Source organism: Helianthus annuus, chromosome 12 (genome assembly GCF_002127325.2).
Source record: "Helianthus annuus cultivar XRQ/B chromosome 12, HanXRQr2.0-SUNRISE, whole genome shotgun sequence".
Lineage (NCBI taxonomy): Eukaryota > Viridiplantae > Streptophyta > Magnoliopsida > Asterales > Asteraceae > Helianthus > Helianthus annuus.
The window spans coordinates 6,305,426-6,328,996 of NC_035444.2; the positions used below are offsets into that span (position 1 = coordinate 6,305,426).

The 23,571-nt window shown below is 36.5% G+C and overlaps 2 protein-coding genes across 2 annotated transcripts; one reads left to right on the forward strand and one right to left on the reverse strand.

Annotated features, from left to right (window-relative positions):
- Positions 1 to 11,244: 11,244 nt before the first annotated feature.
- Positions 11,245 to 12,681, reverse strand: LOC110893898 (60S ribosomal protein L39-3). The gene is made up of 3 exons (XM_022141052.2): positions 12,546 to 12,681; positions 11,563 to 11,666; positions 11,245 to 11,476 (listed from the first exon to the last, which is right to left on the reverse strand). Exons 1-3 carry the CDS (start codon positions 12,546 to 12,548, stop codon positions 11,428 to 11,430), a joined length of 156 nt encoding a protein of 51 aa, XP_021996744.1. The 5' UTR covers positions 12,549 to 12,681; the 3' UTR covers positions 11,245 to 11,427.
- A 1,745-nt stretch (positions 12,682 to 14,426) lies between these two features.
- On the forward strand, positions 14,427 to 19,128 carry LOC110893897 (DCN1-like protein 4). Its single transcript, XM_022141051.1, has 10 exons — positions 14,427 to 14,663; positions 16,645 to 16,726; positions 16,801 to 16,875; positions 17,409 to 17,445; positions 17,600 to 17,683; positions 17,767 to 17,827; positions 17,913 to 18,019; positions 18,507 to 18,572; positions 18,661 to 18,805; positions 18,878 to 19,128. The coding sequence occupies exons 1-9, from the start codon at positions 14,612 to 14,614 to the stop codon at positions 18,757 to 18,759; spliced, it is 663 nt and encodes a 220-aa protein (XP_021996743.1). The 5' UTR covers positions 14,427 to 14,611; the 3' UTR covers positions 18,760 to 18,805; positions 18,878 to 19,128.
- Positions 19,129 to 23,571: the final 4,443 nt, after the last annotated feature.

The window sequence follows — 23,571 nt, forward strand, 5'->3', positions numbered from 1 at the left end:
CCTGTAACAGTGGCGAAGCTTGAGATTTCCGATCGGGGGGTCGAAAACGTATATGCCAAAATATTTCTATAAAACCAGAGGGTCAAAAACGTAAATACCCAAAAATTTCTATACGAAAACTACATATTCTCCGCTACTGAGCGAAAAGTTCGGGGGGGGGGGGCCTCCCGCCCCTACTATCCTACGCCCATGCCTTGTAATACTCCATCGCCACCTGATCCCTTGCATCTCAGCGAAAGGCCAGTCTGCATATACGGCTGGATACGCTCTTCGTTGAACCGCATAAATCACCACGATCTTGATCACCGTGCCAATCACAATCGAGCATATGCAGAAGTTACTTATCGCGGTCAATATCTAGTAAAGATAGTATACCGGCTCGCCAGGGCTTTTGGTCACAGGGAGGGACCCCTGGTAAGGCAGATTGGTCAATTTTCAAAGTATCTATCTCCTAGTTTGATGTTAATCATATCGCCTGGAGGCGGCATCTTGCTCGCTTCATTTTCCGTTCCTCAAAATCTTGGACTTCGGGGATAGGCTCGCCATTAGGGTTGAGGCAGCATTGTCGGCATTGTTTTCTTTGGTGAAACAAATGGTTGAGATGATCAGAGGTACAACTATGCCCACAGAATCCGGCCAGTCCGGTGACCGGCCACCATGATCCATGAAAGAGGATTCCACATGAACGCTAAAAGTTTGAAAATTTTATTTTCCGGGTCCAAATTCATTTTAGGAACATTTTAGGTAGCGTTCGTTTCATGGAATGAAATGGAATGGAATTAGGAAGTTTTTCTTTGTAAAATTGATCTTGGTTGGGAGAGGGAGGAATTTGAAATCCTTCACTCTAATGAAATCTGTGACTATTTCAACATTCCTTAGAAATCCTTCACTTTAATGAAGGAATGGAATGGAATGTTGAAATAGTCACAAATTTCATTGATTAAAGAAATTCATTGGATTTCGAATTCCTCCCTCCCCAAACCAAGATCAATTTTACAAAGAAAAGCTTCCCAATTCCATCCCATTCCATTCCATAAAACGGACGCTACCTTAGTTTATTTTATATTAAAAGTGTTCACAATGTAACACATTATCAGGGGCGGAACGATAACTTATTGGTCAGGAGGCCATCATAAAGTTGTCTTCAATACCGGCTACAACTATGAATCCAACTTATGTTTTACTTATAAAAAACTTTAGAGTTTATAGGAAAAAATTGAGGAATTTTGGTGTGTGTAGGTGGGGGTGGGTGGGGTGGGGTGGGGGGGGTAAACCTCCCTTGGTTCCGCCCCTACACTATTAATAATGTTCCAACTTATTTAGTCTTATTATAAAATTTTGTAATATATTTTAGATTTGCCAATTAAACCCATCAGGCGTACAATTTAAGATCGTGAACATTTCTTCAATAAAGATATTCTCGAGATCAATTTGGTTATTTTTAACTTCTTAGAAGGAATTTGATAGAAATTGCATACGTAATAGTATTATATTGTAATAGTGTAATTGCGTATAAATAAGGCATTAGTCATTATAGAATGAGAGGAGAGAATTTAGTTAGTTTGTTAGGCTCATGCTTATGCATTGAGAAGGCCATAGCCCTGGGACCACTAGGTGGTTATTTCCTTTTCCTGTAGATCCTTTGGATCATTATCAGCATCATTTCTACTTTAATATAAGGTTTTCTACCATTGTTATAGATTTGAGCTTCAATTCTCTATCATTGGTCCGACCTGCCACTTCTGCTCTACAATTCTCTACTTCAATTCTGTGCGTTCACATATTCAATTAGATCTCTCTTCATTTTTCGGATCTGTTTCACAGTCGGATCTTAGATCCAATTCGTTTCAGATCTGCTCGGCCTGCTTCAATTCCCACTAAAACATCTTTCGATTTCTACAATCCATTTACAGGTTCCTTCTCGGATTTAATTTCCGATTTCTTTTCAATCGTTGGTTTCAAATATTTGTTCCTGTTCGAATTCCGATTCTCAGATCTCTCCAGTTCGTTTCAATTTCCGATTCAGATTTCCGATTCAATTTTTGATCTATTTTCCGATTCAATTATGGTGAATCATAATGCTCGTTTGGATGCTCATGATCAAAAGATTCAACAGTTACAAGCCGACGTTACCGAAATTAAGGCTTCCTTGCAGGTTTTGGAAGAGGATCGTTTGGAATCCTCTGAATTTCGTAAGGTTGTGTTAGCGTGGATGAAATCGCAGGAGAAGAAACATATGGATGATTCATCTGGACCTGGACCTTCCGATCTGGTGTTCTCGTCGTTCGGTCCCAAATCTGGCTCTTCTAATTCTCCGTCTGGCTTACCATGGTCTGTGAAGAAGGTGCACTTGCCTGAATTCTCTGGTTTTGATCCACAAGGCTGGATCCAGAAGGCGAACCTGTTCTTCGATCTCAATCAGACTCCTGATGCTTCCCGCTTACAGCTTGCTCAACTGAGTATGATCGGTGCTGCTTAACATTGGTTCACAATCATCAATCAGGTTCATCCGTCCTTGACTTGGCTCCAATTTCAGTTCGAATTGCTGCAACGTTTTACTAGTCTCTCAATTTAGAATCCGTATGAACAGTTAGCTACTATTAGGCAATCGGATTCCATCTTTGATTATATTGATGATTTCGAGTATGTGTTATCCTTGGTCCCTCATTTACCGGAGTCTCAAACTCTTATATGGATGATATGTACTTGGCTAAAGATGTGGAGTTGATGCTTCGGCCATCGAAATCCGGTTCGTTGGTATCTCGTTTTCGGTATTTGTCACATACCGGGTGTAACACTCTACCGTAAATTACACAATATTTTTACCGACTAGATAAGAAAGATCATAATCATTTAAAAACACAAACACTAATATTAATCCTAGTTTAGCACATAAGTGTTTAAAAAAAAAACACAACACAAAAAGGATACATAAGTATTCCTTCCATTACAAAATTATCACTAATGAGCATCTAAGACAAAAGTGAAGAACTACTTCTTGAATGTGTTCGGTTCAAAAGCCTTGTGTTGATCACCATCCGCTTGATTGACTTACTTGAAAGCTGGAAATTTAACAAGATAATAATGTTAGAATCCTTCAAATTTCATATAATTAAGTGTACGCTTAAAACGGATTCGAAATATGAAATTACACAAAACTTGACAATTTTAACTGGGCTCCACCGTAAATTACGGTGGTCACCGTAATTTACGGTGGGCGCTGGACATTTATGGTTCTACCGTAAATCAGTAGAGAACCACCGTAAAGATTTACCCTCCACCGTAAATTACGGTGGTACCGTAATTTACGGTAGCATCTGCATATCTTTCCTGTTTTGCTGTTTTGACCCGTTTATACCAATTTCTGCACTTTTAAGTCATCAAAGCGCAGTACGGGGCATTTCTTTACAACAAGTATGACCCGTTTTGGATCCCTTGCTTCAACACACACGCTCCCATTACCGGTTTGCGTGTTAATAATATTCTTCCCATTACCCGACACACGGGTTTATGGTCTACGGATGAGGTACTTCCGTTACCCGGTTTGTACCCACCATTGTTAGCTCTTTTTGGTTTGCCATTATGAAGTCCCTCATTTTAAGCAACCAAACCAACACGACTCTCTATTGTTCATAACTAGTAAACCATTAAAAATGAAAACTAGATCATCAACATTATAGTAGCGTTAACCACGTACCTTAAAGCTTTCCCTTTAGACGAGCGTCCGCACCGGCTTGACTTCCCGACGCCTCACCCGTATTGCCTAAAACATACAAGCCAATTATCATTAGAACCATTCGGCTCATGACTAAGCTTGTTACTTTACCAACACCACATTTGTGTCGATTAATGTCTTTTAGGCATTTTATCAAGCATCTTATGTGCATGATTGCTTACAATTTGTAACTAAGTTTAACATTCATCATTTAGCCATGATAAACATCAACTTAGGCAATTTCACTAAATTTTCACATCAATAATTTCTGAACCTTGTTCATAGAACTTGAATTACTCTAAGATACATCATAATCCTAATGTCTCACACTTTTCTACAAAAACCCACATATCACCTCTAATGGTGATTATGAACTTTACAAGAATTAGGCCAAATTTCAACAAGAAATCTACTAGGGTTCATCCCTATACACTATTTCAATCAAAACAAACATCATGCATGCTCAGATTTGAATCTCATGATTTTATCTAAAATTTAAGGTAGAACCAAATCATGAAATTTTGCATACCTTACGATCCCTTAGTCAAGGTGATCACAAATCTATATTCAGATTTCAATTCGGACTCGATTTGAACCTTCAATTGATGGATTCTATGAATGTTAGGGTTTGAGGGGAATCCCCTTGTTGCCTGCGTTCTGATCAATCAAACACACACTTAGGTGTGTGTTTGGTGTGTTATTTTACTAGTAATAATTGAAGTTCCAGATTTGAGAAGTTTGGTCCCTCAATTACACATAAGCTATAGAAAAGGGCATTTAATTATACTTTGTCATATTATGTTAAGGCCATTTTGACACCGCTTCCACCTTCGACGGATCCACCAATATTCCCTCGGCACTTATGACGTGCCCTAGGAATTGCACCTCTCGTAACCAGAAGGCGCATTTTGAGAATTTAGCATATAATCTTTCTCGCCTTAACACCTCCAATACTTCTCGTAAGTGGTTAGTGTGCTCCGCCTCGTTTCTTGAATAAACGAGGATGTCGTCTATAAAAACAATCACCGATCTATCGAGCATCGGTTTGCAAACCCGGTTCATGAGGTCCATGAAAGCCGCGGGCGCATTCGTTAATCCGAAAGACATCACGAGCAATTCGAAATGTCCGTATCGTGTTCGGAATGCCGTTGTTGGTACATCATTTTCCTTTACCCTTAATTGGTGGTAACCCGATCTCAAATCGATTTTTGAAAACCATCTAGCGCCTTGTAATTGATCGAATAAGTCGTCGATTCTCGGAAGTGGGTATCGATTCTTTACCGTAAGTTTGTTTAACTCCCGGTAATCAATACACATCCGCATGCTCCCGTCCTTCTTCTTTACAAATAGCACGGGAGCTCCCCAAGGAGACACGCTAGGCCGGATGAATCCTTTTTCAAGTAACTCTTGTAACTGAGACATTAATTCTTGCAGTTCCGACGGTGCCAATCTATACGGTGCCTTAGCAACCGGTTTAGCACCCGGGGTCAGTTCAATCCCGAACTCTATTTCGCGCTCTGGTGGGATTCCCGGAAGATCCTCGGGAAAGACATCTTCAAATTCACGCACCACAGGTACGTCTTCAATCCTTGGCGTTCCTTTTTCGACGTCACGTACGTGAGTTAAATATGCCTTACACCCGTGTAGTATAAACTTGCGGGCTTCTACCATCGAGCATATCATGGGATTACAAGCCTTCTCCCCATAAATGATGACACGCCTTCCGCTCGGAGACGTTAGGTGTATCTCCTTACGTAAGCATATCACCTTAGCATGGTAGCGGGATAGCCAATTCATTCCGACGACCACTTGAAATTCACCCATGGACATGGGTATTAAATCAATGGAGTATTCCTCGCCATCGATATTCAATTTGCATTCCCGACATACATCACAAACAAGAAAACTTTTGTTATTACCTACTTCTACTTCCATTGGCATAGGTAATTTCGTTAATATAAACATGGGGTTTTGAGTAAATCTATGTGAAACAAAAGACTTATTCGCACCTGTATCAAATAAAACACGTGCAGGGATCGAATTTACAGTAAATATACCTGTAACCACGTCGGGTTCCAGTTTTGCTTCAGCAGCAGTGATTTGGAACGACCTTGCCTTAGCTTTTGGGGTTTCATCCCTAGAGTCGGCACTCTCTTTCTTTCCCACCAATTCCGGACATCCTGACTTTTTATGACCCGGTTGGTAACATTTATAGCACACCGTTACTTTGTCTGGGCAATTTGCAACCCCATGCCCTATCTTGCCACATGCCACACAAGGTTTGTTCTTGAAGTAGCATTCACCCTTATGAGTGCGTCCACATGTTTTGCAACTCGGAGAACCTCCTTTTGCACTTCCCTTCTTTGAAGATTCAGCTACCTTTGGCTTCTTTGCGGGACTCTGGTTTTCATCCAAGGCCCTCCTCTCACCTCTTTCAACTTGCCTTTTTAGTTCAATCTCGCGTTCCCGCGCCGCATTGATTATATCGGTGAGGCTTTCATAATGTGAGGGGGCATGAACTCCCTATATTCAGCCCTAAGCATGGTGTGATAATAATAGATTTTTTGTTCTTCAGTTTTGACCAAGTCATCACAAAACTTGAGCTTATCCATGAACATCCCCGTAATTTTATCAACGGTTTCACCCTTTTGCCTCAATTGCATGAATTCCTCCTTTATCTTATTTATCACTGCCTTGGGGCTATGATGTTTGAGGCATGGTACTTTGAAATCTTCCCAAGTCATTGCCCTTATTGCTTCAACACCCCTTTCGTTTCTGAGGTTGTCCCACCAATCCTTGGCTTGGCCTCTAAGTTGGCCAGTTCCATAAGCCACGAAGTCACTTTCATCACAATGCGTTCGTTCGAAAACACCCTCAATATCGCTTATCCACCTTTGACAAGCAATTGGATCTACCTCTCCATTGAAAATCGGGGGTTTACATGCCATAAACTTGTTGTAAGAACAACCCTTCTTTTCTTTAGCCTTGCCTCTATCATTGGTAAGGTCTTCTCTTAATTCACCAATCCTTTCCTCCATAGTCGAAAGTAGGGTGTTTTGCATCCTCTCTATAAATCTTGGTAGGCTAACTTCGATTGCCCTTCCGACTTCCTCGGCAATCTTCTCTTTCAACTCGTCGGTAGTGAGGGATAGGACGTTGTCACTAGCACCTCCCGACATCTTCTTACTGAAATATTGAAATAATTCGATAAATAATCTTGTTCCATCACTCTCATGCCTTTATATGAGACTTCATACTCATTATTCGGCCAAGTGTATAACTTTGCCTTACTCGTTTATACTAAGTGTACTTCCCGGGTTCGAGTATATTACTATACTCCTCCCATACACTATAAATCGTTACCCTTTTAATCTTTTTAAATTAAATTTTTTGCTTTAAATAAATTCTTACCGGATGTTGATCAAGCCTTGAACCGAACACAATTCTCCTTAACCTTAGCTCTGAATACCAACTTGTAACACTCTACCGTAAATTACACAATATTTTTACCGACTAGATAAGAAAGATCATAATCATTTAAAAACACAAACACTAATATTAATCCTAGTTTAGCACATAAGTGTTTAAAAAAAACACAACACAAAAAGGATACATAAGTATTCCTTCCATTACAAAATTATCACTAATGAGCATCTAAGACAAAAGTGAAGAACTACTTCTTGAATGTGTTCGGTTCGAAAGCCTTGTGTTGATCACCATCCGCTTGATTGACTTACTTGAAAGCTGGAAATTTAACAAGATAATAATGTTAGAATCCTTCAAATTTCATATAATTAAGTGTACGCTTAAAACGGATTCGAAATATGAAATTACACAAAACTTGACAATTTTAACTGGGCTCCACCGTAAATTACGGTGGTCACCGTAATTTACGGTGGGCGCTGGACATTTATGGTTCTACCGTAAATCAGTAGAGAACCACCGTAAAGATTTACCCTCCACCGTAAATTACGGTGGTACCGTAATTTACGGTAGCATCTGCATATCTTTCCTGTTTTGCTGTTTTGACCCGTTTATACCAATTTCTGCACTTTTAAGTCATCAAAGCGCAGTACGGGGCATTTCTTTACAACAAGTATGACCCGTTTTGGATCCCTTGCTTCAACACACACGCTCCCATTACCGGTTTGCGTGTTAATAATATTCTTCCCATTACCCGACACACGGGTTTATGGTCTACGGATGAGGTACTTCCGTTACCCGGTTTGTACCCACCATTGTTAGCTCTTTTTGGTTTGCCATTATGAAGTCCCTCATTTTAAGCAACCAAACCAACACGACTCTCTATTGTTCATAACTAGTAAACCATTAAAAATGAAAACTAGATCATCAACATTATAGTAGCGTTAACCACGTACCTTAAAGCTTTCCCTTTAGACGAGCGTCCGCACCGGCTTGACTTCCCGACGCCTCACCCGTATTGCCTAAAACATACAAGCCAATTATCATTAGAACCATTCGGCTCATGACTAAGCTTGTTACTTTACCAACACCACATTTGTGTCGATTAATGTCTTTTAGGCATTTTATCAAGCATCTTATGTGCATGATTTCTTACAATTTGTAACTAAGTTTAACATTCATCATTTAGCCATGATAAACATCAACTTAGGCAATTTCATAAATTTTCACATCAATAATTTCTGAACCTTGTTCATAGAACTTGAATTACTCTAAGATACATCATAATCCTAATGTCTCACACTGATCTACAAAAACCCACATATCACCTCTAATGGTGATTATGAACTTTACAAGAATTAGGCCAAATTTCAACAAGAAATCTACTAGGGTTCATCCCTATACACTATTTCAATCAATACAAACATCATACATGCTCAGATTTGAATCTCATGATTTTATCTAAAATTTAAGGTAGAACCAAATCATGAAATTTTGCATACCTTACGATCCCTTAGTCAAGGTGATCACAAATCTATATTCAGATTTCAATTCGGACTCGATTTGAACCTTCAATTGATGGATTCTATGAATGTTAGGGTTTGAGGGGAATCCCCTTGTTGCCTGCGTTCTGATCGATCAAACACATACTTAGGTGTCTGTTTGGTGTGTTATTTTACTAGTAATAATTGAAGTTCCAGATTTGACAAGTTTGGTCCCTCAATTACACATAAGCTATAGAAAAGGGCATTTAATTATACTTTGTCATATTATGTTAAGATTTCTTACTAACTAGGTTATTTTTCCTAGTCTTTTATCTTAACTTACTACTGATATTTAGTTTAAAATGTAACATTAATATTTTCGGGGTGTTACACCGGGCTGCCTTTTATGGATTCGGGGATCGACCATCGTGTGTGGGGTACTACGGGCTCTAAAATTGTTGGCAATGACATGGCTGCAAATGTTCAAGCGGGTGTCCATGATCGAGGCATTCGTTCCTTATCTCGTGTCGAGTAGGAGGATCGAAAGAAGAAGGGGTTGTGTTTTAAGTGTGGACAGGTTTACAATCCTAGCCACAAGTGTCCGGCGGGTAGTCTTCATGTCTTATTACTTGGGGATGATGAATGGGATGAAAGGGACGAGCTGACTATGCATTCGGATCAGGGTGTTCAAAAAGTTATGGGCTCTATTCGCAAGCCTCGAGGACAAGTCTTGACTTATGGAGGGAGTATTGATAGAAATTGCATACGTAATAGTATATTGTAATAGTGTAAGGGGGATTAGTGTAATTGCTACTTCTATAAATAAGGCATTAGTCATTATAGAATGAGAGGAGAGAATTTAATTAGTTTGTTTGGCTCATGCTTATACATTGAGAAGGGCATAGCCCAGGGACCACTAGGTGGTTATTTCCTTTTCTTGTAGATCCTTTAGATCATTATCAGCATCATTTCTACTTTAATATACAGTTTTCTACCATTGTTATAGATTTAAGCTTCAATTCTCTATCATTCCCTATCAGAATTATCAGGCATTGCGATCGCTTGAGCCTAGAAAGTTCTTATATTTTTTCTTTTTAAGTTTCTAGAACTAGAGATGATCATAGTAAAGATAAAATCAGGACTCTTGACAATTCTCTATAGAAGAGGCTCCATCACCATGCTTAGGGGCACGAGACGCCATATATAACATAATTTGAGATGATCTTATTAAATTTATTTTAACTTAAATAGACGAAGAAACATAAACACATGTCACGTTTGTTTATGGTCGAGCTTTTATGTTCTTTATTACATCTTTCTATTTCTATTTCTATTTCTATTTCTATTTCGATTTCTATGGCGTTTTTTACATATTCATTCAAATAAATTTATTACTAACAAATGCTAATAAGTTGAGTCCAACCTGTTTTATATGTCTTCGGTCCATTAGTCCATTTCAGGTTTTATAACCATTGGTCCATCTTTTTTGAACGGTCAACGAATCCTCCAAATGGGCTACTGGCGAAATTCACCACATCGGGATACGAACCGGGGAAAACCCTCACCTAGGGCCGAAGCCCGTGAACACTCGCCCGAGGGCACGACAGTGCGGTGAGGTAAAACCCACTCAGTTCAAGGATCGAACTAGCGATCTCCACTTATTCATCTAGTCTCCCATTATCACCAGGTGCAGCAGAAAATAATGGGGAGAGCAGGAATCGAAATTGGGTCCCTTAGAACACCAAGTCTCTTCCTTACCACTCCACCACCACCTCATTTTCCTCCATCAATCCATTTTGGAAAAGTGGAATGGAAATTGGCTAGGAACATGCAATTGAAGGGGAACAAGGACCAACGTGATGTTTCCCTTCATGATAATCCTGCAAAGTGAAGACTTGGTCAAAGATGCTCACCTTCCCGGCTTCCCGCCCATGTCCAACGTTCCCGAGTCACTGTTCCGGCAAAGGCTTGTACGATGTGACCTCTCACTGACATTTAGTGCCTCAAAACGGCGTCGGAGGTAAGAGAAATTAAAGGTCATGATGGCCGACTGGTGGCTAATTTACTTGATGGGAAATTATGCATTAATGAGAAAGATCTCATATTATCCTTAAAGGAGAACAACCTCTTGTGCAGTGCCTGGACATTCAGCAACCCTTAGAGAGCTGGACCACCTTGGGTGAGGAGCCTCGTTCATATAAGCAAGGGATTACCCCCGGGTCCTCCGTGGCGATGTTAACGGATTACCCCCGGGTCCATAGCATTGAATTCTCACATTCAATTCAGAGATCATAACTACAATCCTACCAATTCATTACTACCCTAGATCCATACAAGGATACGAGACCTATTCTCATGTTGGAGCTTGCTCACGGATTACCCCCGGGTCCTCCGTGGCGATGTTAACGGTGTTCTTTATTTAGGATATTTATGAAAAGTAGTGAACCGTGGATCTCCAGCAACGGGCATGGCATTTGTTGGTGTGGGATTCGACAATGTGGATGATGGTTTAGGTCACGTTTTGCCACGCAAGATATTAATCTCGTGATTCACAGTTTTGCAGGTTTATGATCAACCAATGGTCAAACGGCTTGTTTGGCTCGGTTCATATATAAATAATGATACTAAAAAAGCAGCCATGACCATCTGGTTGAATAAATGATATCAAGTAGTTTAGCATCATTTAAGGTACATGACAAACAAAACCATGATCTGATCAAACAAATGTATCATCAAATTCATAACATTAAATCCAACATAAACGAAAACAAAACATCGACTCTCGATAGAATCTTCAAAACTACCTCAGAATCCAAGCTTGGTTCTGCGCCAGTGCCTGCGCTTTGCGTTGTACCTGAAAGACACAAACAAAAAGTTAACCAAAGTCGATAATCTTTCGTTACATTTGAAAAAAGCTACACAGATTAAAACTGTTTTGACCTAATTGTGTTGTCGGTCCTCATGCGAATCCAGTGAGGAATAGGCCTGTTCTGCCTCATCTTCTTCGCGAGCTTCTTCTTGATCATAAAAGTCTTGTGAGACGGCTGCATCATTGCAAAAACATAACCAAAACATCACAAGTTTTGTTTTTTATATAACACATTGTTTTAAAATCAAGAATAAATTTCACCTAGTCGGACCATAAATCGGTCAAAGGGGATCAAAATTGGTCAAAATCAATAAAAACGGTCAAAATCTTTGAAATATTTTAAAAATTATACTTCTTAATCCAATCCGATTAATAGGTTTGAATTACATATAAAAATTGTAATTTTTGTATATATGTAAAAAGTTTAAAAAATTACATGTAAAATTCCAATCGATTGTATATTTAATAAGCGTCAGTGTACTATATATTATGTTCATGAACATTTGTTTTGTGTTCGTGAACATTAGTTTGTACTCATTTGTGTTTATCAACGTTTGTTTTCATTCGTTGACGACAATTAACAAACAAACACAAAAGAACTTGTTCGTGTTTGTTCGGTTTGTTTGCAGCACTACTAATTACTCCCTATTAACCCCGATTAATCGCTACATATAACACCACAACCATGATAAAGCATCAATTAAGACAAATCTTATACTAACAACAACAATACATCTTTCCTATAATCATAATATCTACAAGCTGTCTACAACAATTCATATTAAAGAATCATAGTATCTACAGATCCTAAATTCAAAAACCGTACAAAATAGCCCTAATATCACCAGCATTAACAAAACCTAAAAATTCCCCTAAACAAAACACAGAAAAGCCACAAAAGGTATCATAGGAATTGCATTTCTGGCATGATGAGCCCTAAATTGGTGATTTATTAAAAATAATCGATCCAAAAAAACAAAGGTAAATATATGATTTGTGAATTCAAAATGCGATGATTTACGAAGCGATATACGGAAAAGAAAAGAAGAATTACCATGGTGAGAGCACGGAAGCAGCTTCTTCTTCTTCTCTGGTGTGCTACAATGGCAGCCGTTGTGATGGTGGTTTTATATATCTAGGGTTTGACTGTAAGGCTGTGAGTGGGCTACTCATGAAGCCCAATTAGGGTTTTCTTCAGGCCCAGTTAGTGTATTTTAGAATTTAGTCTTTTTGTTCACGTTGATCTCAAAGTACGTTGAGACTCAGAGACTAAAAAAACATATAAAATTTTAAAGTTTTTAATGGTTCAGCACTTAATGGTTCAGACTGTTTGTTTCGCGAGCAGATGTCTAAATGGTTCAGACATTTGACTCTGAATGGTTAAACATTATACTGAGTCTGAATGGTTAAAACTTCTAATTTGAATTGGTCCGACATTTGTCTCTGAATGGTTAAACATTATATTGGCTAGGGGTGTGCACGGTTCGGTTCGGTTTGGTTATTAGCATTATCCGTAACCGTAACCGAAGTCATCGGTTAACCGGTTCGGTTAATTTGTCGGTTTTTGGTTCGGTTCGGTTAATAACCAATTCAAACAAGGGTTAATTTTTTTTGCTTATAATTACATGTAACGTAGTACAAATACATGAAATAAATGTACAAATACATGAAATAGATGTATAAATAAATGAAATTGAGGTATAAATGCATGAATAGATTTTTAAATACATAAAATGGATGTATAAATAAATGAAATGAAGACATAAATAAATGAAATAGAGATATTATTGCATGAAATGAAAATATAAAACATGAAATAGAGGTATAAAAAATATAAATATATAAAGAAATAAATGGTTCGGTTTGGTTTGGTTCGGTTAATTTCGGTTAACAGATGGTAAAAAAAATATTCGTTAACCGACTTTCGGTTAATTCGGTTTCGGTTAATTTCGGTTCGGTTTTGTCGGTTTTCGGTTCGGTTTCGGTTAACGGTTCGGTTATTGCACACCCCTAAATTACTGGCTCTTAATGGTTCAGACATTTAGACATTTTACCGGTTCAACACTTAATGGTTCAAACCTCTTACTGGTTCAGTACTTAACTATTCAGAAGTTGCTAAACATCCCCTCCGCTCTCAATAGGAAGAGCAAGGCCTCTAAAAACAAACATGTAAGATAATGTATGCTTGTTTGTTAATTTTAAGTTATTTTGTATGTATGTATGTATATACGTATGTATGTATATATGTATGTATGTATTTGAGTAGTCAGCAGTTGTGTATCAATAAAAACATGAGATTTAACATGCCAATTTTCCTAACACGTTTCAATCGTTTTAACATGTTAAATTGGTAATATTAAAAGCTTGCCTTCATATAATGTTTCAAAGTTGAGCTCAACTCATAACATATTATGTAGCATATTGGTCTTGTGTCATTTGTTAGTCTAAATGAGTGAAAGCTCGACTCGTGTTTATTCGTTTGCCTTATCACTACCGTTTAGCAAATCATAAACACCCTACTCCCTAGCAACATTCTCTAAATAATGAAAACAAGGTGAAAACACAAACCTGAATAGCACACGTGTTGAGTTGTTTGGAAAAAAAAAACATAGCCAAAACACGAACGTGTCAAGATTGACTTCGCTGGAACAAACCAACGATCAACAGATGATTTCTTTAACAACATCAACCCATCGACAACTTCACTCCAACAGCCACATAAACTCGACAAACATACGAAACTCTCTCAATGTCGACATCCAACATCAACATCAACTCATTTATGTTCTGACTCGTTTCAAAATTTTACTAATTCAATCTCAATTATCTCACCAAAAATTTGACTCATATCCAATTATCCAAACACCCTATCATTCGTTAAGTTGTAAAACCTTAATAAAAGATTATCAAAAGATTAAATCAAACACCCAAAAGGATTAAATCAAACACCCTATCATTTTAAGTTGTAAAACCTTAATAAAAGATTATCAAAGGATTAAATAAAAAATTATAAACCCGCATTCTTGTTACAACATCAAATTAAAAACCCCCAAAACACTCAAAACCCTAACATCTGCCCTAATTTTCAATTTCATTCTAAATTCATTCATCAAATCAACAATGCCTCGTGTTTCGAAGCGGAAATCGGAGCCCGTACGATCATCCGAGCCTGGTTAGTATTCTCGATTGTTTAATTCGTTCGATTGTTTATTGCATGTAATGTTTCGTTACTGAAATTGTATGTTTCCGATATTTGATATGTATGCTAATCACAATTTGATATTCTATTGGCTGTTTGATTGCAAATATATGTGTTGTTACTTGTTAAGTTGTGAATCAGATGCTTAGCTATTGTGAAACCTAATTATGTTGATTATACTACAATATTGGAAGAATTTATAATTGTTTGTTAGGATGTATGTTATATATATATAATATACATATATATATATATATATATATATATATATACACAGGTGTTACAATTTGCAGACATCAAGAATTTTGACAGTGTTAGAGTTGTATGTTGATTGAGAATGTGACTTAGGTTTTGTGCCAAAAGTGTGATTGATCCAGTTTAGATTACTAGTTAGGCGAGTTAAATATGATTTCAGTGTTTTGATAAAATCTGTTTGGTAGGGGCCTAGTGTTAAGGAAGTGAAACAGGAACACGTGCACATACACGAACAATCAGTCTGTAGAAATAAACGAACACACGAATATAATGCGGTTTGGTCTAAAGCTGACCTATGTCCACGGCTGCGACCTTGGTTTAAAAAGCGCACCTAGGCGCGAAAGGACCTAAGGCGCACATTGCACAAAAGGCGCAGGCGTGGCACACTTTTTAGGGTAAAAATTGACCCGAGGTGCGCGCCTTTTGTACATGGCTTCTTTTTGTGCATCTGAGTGTTGTACAACAGGCTTTTTATGTTGTACATTTATGTTTTTTTTTTTCGTTTTAAAACATATATAAAGCTTAATTATAGCTAAATCATAGGTAGGGGATGCTAAAAACCTATGGGATATATAAAATTAATTATAAAATCACTTTGCGCCTTGCGTACGAAAAGCTCACCGCTTTTGCGCTTTGCGCCTCGGTTTTAGACCTCGTCGCTTTTGTGCGCTTCAAGCTTTTTTAAACCAAGGCTGCAACTAGGGGTTCTTTTTATTATTAGGTGCTCAAGGAATTACAAGTACAAGACAGATATACAGAGAGATACATTTAGAGTTTAAAATCCTTAACGGCTTAACATAACCAACAAGAAAAGTAAACTGGGCTTCATACTAGGAACGGGCTTAAGCTGCCTCAATCTGGGCCAAGATTCCTCAAAACCTAACACGTATACATATGTTGCCCATAATAGTAAGTTTTTTACTGTGTTTTGTGTGGAGGCTGTAAGTTAATACTGGACTCAAGAAAGATTAGAGGTATGTGATCATAAATAGCTGTGTGAAAAGTGAACTGATCCTTCAGGGATTAGGGTGAAGGATTGATTAATCTTTGATTAGGAAGGTGTTAATCGGATGATGTTGGTTGGGTGAGTTGATCATCAGGTGATCTTCAAATGTTCAGAGATAATTACTAGTGTGAATCAATAAGTTTATCTATTTGTTTTATTTATTGGTTAATTAAGTATTAGAGTTTTGGTATTGGTTTAGGATAGTTTGTTTTCTAAGTAATTAGTTTAGTATAAACAGATGGGTTAGGTTATGTAATTCTTTAGTTGTTTGCTTTGTTGTTTATTAATAATATCAAAAGAGTCGTAAGGAGTTCTCACAAAATATTGTGTTGCTGTGTGCATTATCAAATTATTTTTAACATAAGGGACATGAGTTAAGCTGTTTACTTCGTCTGTCTCATAGTTTGTATGAATTATCAATTAGTGTTGTATGTTGGTTCAACTAAGGTGTGACAAGATGAGTATATTGTGTATAATGCCAGTTTAGGTTTCTTACTTTAGTTTATGCAGTTGCATATATATCTTGGGATTTTATGATGCTGATTATTTGAGAATTTTGCTGATTTTTATGATGCTGATTATTTGAGAATATTGCTGATTTTATAATATAATACTATAACTTCTGCACACAGCCTACTAGTAGGCTTATTTGTTCGATATAATATATTCTTATTTTGCTATATTATTCTTCAGCCGCGAAGAAAACCGCAAAGGAAGTTGAACGAATAGACAGCTTCTTTGCAACATATGCTAATACTTCAATAGACATGATCGAGTAAGTATATACTTATTTCGCAAAGCTCATTTGTATTATTTTTCTCTTAAATTCTTTTCTTTTGTCTGTTACAGTCCAGAAGGTGTGGAGAAACTTTGTGCTGATCTAAATATTGAGTACACTGATATCAAAGTGTTGGTGCTAGCTTGGTATGTTATCGGCTATATGCTATTAACTTGAATTTTAAATGTAAACTAGTGGGTTACCACCCACGCTCCGCAGCAGGTTCGAAACATAGATAGAAATAAGAAAATCACGAGAGCTGAAGTTGTTTGATGTTTTAGTTAAGGGGCTAACATGTCATTATTAAAGTTGAGGGGATAACGTTGTTTATTATTAAAGTTGAGGGGCTAAAGTTGTTTTAGTTAAGGGGCTAAACATGTCATTAAAGTTGAGGGGCTAAACATGTCATTATTAAAGTTGAGGGGCTAAAGTTGTTTTATATTAAAGTTGAGGGGCTAAAGTTGTTTTTTATTAAAGTTAAGGGGCTTAAGTTGTTTTAATTGAGGGGCTTAAGTTATTTTTCTATTGAAGTTGAGGGGTGTAAGTTGTTTTAGTTAAGAGCCTAAACATATACACATTACCAAAGGGGCTAAACCTGACATTACCAAAGTTGAGGGACTAAAGTTGGTTAATGCCAAAGTTGGTTGATATTCACATGGTACTGGTTGGAATATTTCAGGAAATTGAATGCTAAGAAGCAGGGATATTTTACACAGGTATGCCACAGGTGTGTTAGTATTTAATTCTTTGTATTTGTTACAGATGAGGTGGCTCTAGTATTTTCATTGCCCATGTTTAATCGCTATTATTTTTATTATTATTTGTTGTCACTATACTTGTGCTATTTATTATTATTTATTATTTTTATAGGATGAGTGGAGGACGGGCCTGAAATCACTGCATGTCGACACTCTTAAAAAGCTACAAAAACAACTACCCGAGTTGGTGAAAGAGGTAATATTTCTAATTTCTCCATATATAATTTCATGTAAAACGTAAACATTAAATTTACATCTAATTTTGTTTTCTTTGATAAGGCGTTTAAGAAAGAAAAATTTGAGGATTTCTACCACTTTTCCTTTCGTTACTGCTTAACCGGTAAACTTCATGATTTTCAGGTATCTATATACCATCTTAGTAGCATTCTAGCTCTAATATATACATTGGATTTTATATATTTCAGAAGATAAACAAAAGAACTTAGATATTGAGACCACCTGCGAATTGTTGAAACTTCTTTTACACTCAACTTACGATCAACAAGTTGATTCATTCATCGAGTTCTTAAAGGTTGGTAGCTAATTAAACATTTACTTTAGAGTTAATTGCCATTTTAGTCCTTGTGGTTTGGGTCATTTTGCCAGTTTAGTCCAAAGGTTTCATTTTTAACATCTGGATCCAAAAAGGTTTCATCGTTGCCATTTTGGTCCAACTGACTTAACTCCATCCATATCTATTAAGTCTGCCAAGGACATTTTTGTCATTTCATTTTTCTTTTTATTAACCCTTTTTTCTTTATTGTATTTTCTTTTAAATGAAATGATAAAAATGCCCTTGGCAGACTTAACATATATGGATGGAGTTAAATCAGTTGGACCAAAATGGCAACGATGAAACCTTTTTGGACCCAGATGTTAAAAATGAAACCTTTGGACTAAACTGGCAAAATGGCCCAAACCACAGAGACTAAAATGGCAATTAACTCTTTACTTTAATAACCTTATTTTATTAAGGAGTTGATATTCAACTGTCAAGCATTTTGGTTTGGATTTGTTAGATTCAGAAAGAATATAAGGTGATAAACATGGATCAGTGGACTAACTTCTACCGTTTTTGTCAAGAGGTAATGTATTTTGCTCACAAGTTTTACAATTTATATGATTATGGGCAATTTTGTCATTTACTCATTTGATACTTTTGCGTATATGCAGATAGATTTTCCAGATTTTAAGAACTATGATGATGGTCTAGCATGGCCTATAATTCTCGACAATTTTGTTGTCTGGTTGAGAGAAGAAAAGTTCGCATGAGCATAAACTTGATCTGGGACCCACCCCCATTCTACGGCTATACAAGGTAACTGCTATAAACTCGATTTGTATTTGATCATTGCAGTTTAAATCTGACTCGGGTATTTTCTTTTGGCAGGATTCATATACAATGTTTTTGCTTACAAACGTCAATTTTGCTGATAAATGAGAAAGATACTGTTTTGCAAGATTATGCTCGGTGTTAAATGACACCCCTTTTGAATGTTGGCTCATAACATCTTTTAAAATTGTTGAGCTTAAAGGAAATATAATTTCAAATGCAGATAATATCGCTTTTTTTTTTATCGGATGTTGGTTCATGAATACATATCGCGTGGGGATGGTTTGGAGTAATCGATTTTGTGACTATGATTCACGCTTCATCCCAGTTGTCTAATGAATCAATCTAAGAACAGTTGCTAACAAATCATAAGCTAATATGTTAACAAATTAGCCGCGTAACAAGCCTAAGAAATTGGTGTAACAATTAACAATCACTAACAAGAAGAAACCTAGGAGGAATCAAGTCCAACAACAAAAAGCAAGAAAGCAACAAGTCATATGTTCTGTATCCAGGAGTTGATTGTATTATTTGATTGTCAACTTGCAATACCAACCCGCGATTTTGAGGGTTCGGGTCCCAGTTTAGACATTGGCGCAAACTTAGGAGTATGTTAAAGGGTATGTGTGTTAGTTGTTATATTTAAAAGGTAGCGAGCGGGTTCATGTCAAAACTCATAAGAATTGGTTCAGTTTTTTCTTTTATAAATAATTTGTGTTATATATGATTATCAAAAGGTTTTGTAGATTCTATGCATTGAATATCCACTTTTGATCCATTCGACCCACCATACCTTTTTGTTTTACCCACTTGATACGTAAGTAAGAGATAAAACACAACCCAAATTAACGCATACATATGTAGAAGGATCAAACTTGCTACCTATACGTTGTATTATTAGGTGGTTTATTATTTATTTTGTTATATTGTTATATTTTCTAGTTGACCCGTTCACGCTCATTGTCCAGTTTTATTTTCCGTAGAATATGAATGCGTTAATCATGTTTACACAATGTAATGTTCGAAATCCTTGAATACAAATGGTTTACGAGGTTATAGGAACTTAAATTAAGACTTGAACAACTTTCAGCCAGTTTGACATGTTCCCTTTTATAGCTCAATTTTAATTCTACCCACTATATAATAAAAACATAACCCCGAATTGACTCATCTAGTAATTACGTATATGTATTAATTCATAACGTTGGGAGGAATAGTGATCTGTTTTTCTTTAGTTTTGTCTTTTGTCATTTTTAGTTGTCTTTTTTTGCATAGTAGATTTTAAGGATTTAATTTTTGTAATAAAACTTCGGGTTTTTTTTTTAAATTATTTTGCCACAAAAGTTATATGAGTTTATTGTTTTGTTTAACGCTTTTTCCTGGTTTTGGCCGTCGTTCGATTGCTACTTAGCATGGTGTTTGGTGGTTACATTTGGTCTCTCACGTTTTTTTACCCCCTCGACTTTCTAATACGCGTCGGTATAAATTCAGTTTCGTCTACGCTTTACGTCACGTGAGTCGTTTGGTGTTAGAAATTCGTGTTCTAATTATACGTTTTTCCCGGATTTTAGTCGTCGTTCAATTGATACTTCACATGGTTTTACGCCCCACCTGCAACGCTGGTAGCACGATTTTACACCCTCTCACCACAACCCGAGGACCTAAGACTAGTTACCAGCATATTCTACATAATAAAATATAAATGAGATTGAAAATGAAGTATAACTGATTTAGTTGTTTGACTCTTGGAAGCTAACGTGCCCTTTATTTTTGAGGACAGAGGTGGTACAATTCTTACTCTCCCACTGTAATGTAACAGACATTCCATGCCCCACTACAATTCATAGATAAGTTTTTGACCAAAGTAACTTTTCTCTATCTTAACATTTAAAGTGTTTATAGCTCCCCAAGGGTGTGAATTTAATTATGAAATGACATGAAAACATGAAACAAACCTAACGTAAAATGGGGGTGGTCAGTTTTGGGCCGAATCTACGAACGCGTTTAGCTAAACAGGTTATGTTATGGTCGATCTGGCAAGCTTGCAGGTTGATCCTCTTGGACCACACGATGTGTGCGTGGTTCCTCGGTGTTGTTGCCAGTCAACGTCCACCTTCCCACACCGTCCCCCGCGTTGTGCACGGCGTTGTTGTTTGAGCGAGAGATATTCGCTAACACAAGTCCATAGAACTTGGTTGACCTTTAAAAAATACAAAAAAAAAACTACATATACTAACATATTTCACGCCATTTTTTAAAAACCACACACTTAATCATCCATTCATCTCTTCCCAATAACCTATTCTCTCCCATTTTTTACAAAACTTTTTAAAAATGGAAGGCTCAAATTCTTCACCTTCATCTTCTTCGTCGTCGTAATTTTTTTATATATCATTTCTTGTGTGTGTGTATATATATATTTAAGTTTATGTAATTTTTTTTAACTTAAAGTTTATGTAACTTAAATTTTATGTGGTTTTTTTTATTTATGTTTTTTATTCACTTAATATTAATGTTCTTAAATTAAATTTAATTGATTTTATATAATTTTTAAATAGAAAATAATAATATTAAATAGGTGCCTCGTGTAGTCGTGTCGAATAACGCTCTCTTCCACGCCCTCTTTTTTTCCTCCACGCCATTTTTCTGACACGTGCTTACGTGTCATCCACATGTTACAAAACATCCATTTTTCAAGTCTCTCCACACCGTATAGTCTTAACTCGCTTATTTCCTACTTAGTAAAAATGTGTTTATTTCAACTTGAACTTGTTATTTTATGCCAAAATTTTAAAGTATAAAGATAAATGAGCATCGAGTTTAATAGTTTAAACGCACGCAAGTGTTATACTATTAAATTCCACATTTTTTTATTTTGTTTGCCAAAGAAAAAAAAATTAGCCACTCCTTTACTTTAAATGGACATTTACTTATAAATGGGTTAACTTGAGTCATGTTTTATAGATTAAAATTATAAATTAGAAAATTGGCTTAAAAGTCATAAAAGCTCCAAAATCATTATGCTTTAAAAAATAGATAACTATTTAAATGGTATTATTCCGTGACGACACTAATTAATTATTTATAAAATATATAATAGTATTTGAAAAAAGAAGTTCCTGGCCAACCCCAACAACTAAAACCTAACATGTAACAAGAACCTTTTTTAATATGTTACTAAACTTCCTTAACCCACTTATTTTGCCACCTTTGCATACATATATAATACATATATTTCTGTATAGGGTAGGGTTCTAGAGTGAACACTGGTGTATTTGTGAACTGAGTGAATAAATTCTGACAATTGATTTACATCATCAAATCGTAAAATACACTAGTGTATTTTCATCACCAAATCCTAGTCATTGATTTACACTTATGTATACACTTGTGTATTAATAATCAAGGGTTAGGATTAGTTTACTAATGAACCTAACCATGTGTGTATATTATGCTCATACTGTCATACATATCATTTTTACATACATTTATGTATTATGCATACACACATCATCTTTATTGGTACAAATTCGGTACTAGCTAATTCTCGTTTTAAAAGCAATACCAAATATTCTGTACCCCTTGTGTTTGGTCACATGCATAAAGAGTTGGCGTTTGGACATGGTCCATATTAAAATGATTGTGGTTGGTGATGACAACACCATGTACCCAAACCGCCCCATCGTCCTTCGGGTCAAAATATTCTGTAACAACCCGTTGACCCAGAACCGAAAAGGTTCGTTACGGGCCTTTACTTTAACATACTCAAAGGACAGGACACATATATCAGTAATAATGTGCCAAACACCTAGAATCCATAAGAACGTGTCAGTTTTACTATTTACCAAAACTCGTTTTTCCTCTAGTGTTCATGTTACCCAAGTTTTTACCCTAGTCAAATGTAGTTTATTTTCACTCTTTGTCGTATTTCTCTTTGAAAAGTACAACATCTGATCCATGTTTTACTTCCTTTTGCATTTTCTTTCCGCGTATGCTAAAAATTTTAGAAGTATAAAGTGGGTCAGGCTTGTACAGTTATAGGCAATTCGCACATTCACGAAACTAAAGGTGACTAGTGATTTATTTTTTTACAATTATAGTGATAAAATCTTGTGTGCCATAAAAAAAAAAAATTTAACATGTGTTTTCGAATTTCGATTATTGAAGTGTAGACTATAGACACTTATTAATACTATTTGTATATTCATGGGCTGAGGGGCAGGTGGAGTTCACATGGAAGTAGTGGCCCATCATCACCTAGAAAAATTGAAAGGTGAAATGAAAAAGTATTAAAGGTGATGCTTGGTCAAATTTGTAACCAATTTTGTAAGTGTTGACTGACTTCTTTAGAGTACTACACCACCTTTATTTTATTTTATGTATTCATCTACCTCTTGTTTTTTTTTAGTTTTTGATAGTACACTCCTTCTCCACCAATGGCTTCTATATCATATTACAAAATTTGAGTACAAGTTTTCTAAATTGCTATATAAGGTTTAAAATCCGGATCAGTTAGTCAGACGGGAACTGGTCACAACCATGTTGGTTTGACTCGTATTTTATTGTTGTCAAGGGTTAAAGCGCCAAACCATTTATTCATTTAGACTGGATTAGGGTGGTGAAGGGGTATGGTCTCAGATCTCGCGTTAGCATCGACCGCGAGTGACCATTACCCTTATCAAAACCCCCACTAGCTAAACAACCTACTTATGTCCATGCGGGAACGCATCGACACAGTGGTTGAATCCAAT

Bases quoted from the DNA above. Each gene is read 5' to 3' on its own strand.
- LOC110893897 (XM_022141051.1), top strand. From the start codon at position 14,612: ATGCCTCGTGTTTCGAAGCGGAAATCGGAGCCCGTACGATCATCCGAG. The intron at 16,727-16,800 runs GTAAGTATATAC...TGTCTGTTACAG, and splicing joins ACTTCAATAGACATGATCGA to TCCAGAAGGTGTGGAGAAAC. The intron at 18,573-18,660 runs GTAATGTATTTT...GCGTATATGCAG, and splicing joins TCTACCGTTTTTGTCAAGAG to ATAGATTTTCCAGATTTTAA.
- LOC110893898 (XM_022141052.2), bottom strand. The intron at 11,477-11,562 runs GTCAAAACAGTT...TGTGTCTTTCAG, and splicing joins AGGACCGACAACACAATTAG to GTACAACGCAAAGCGCAGGC.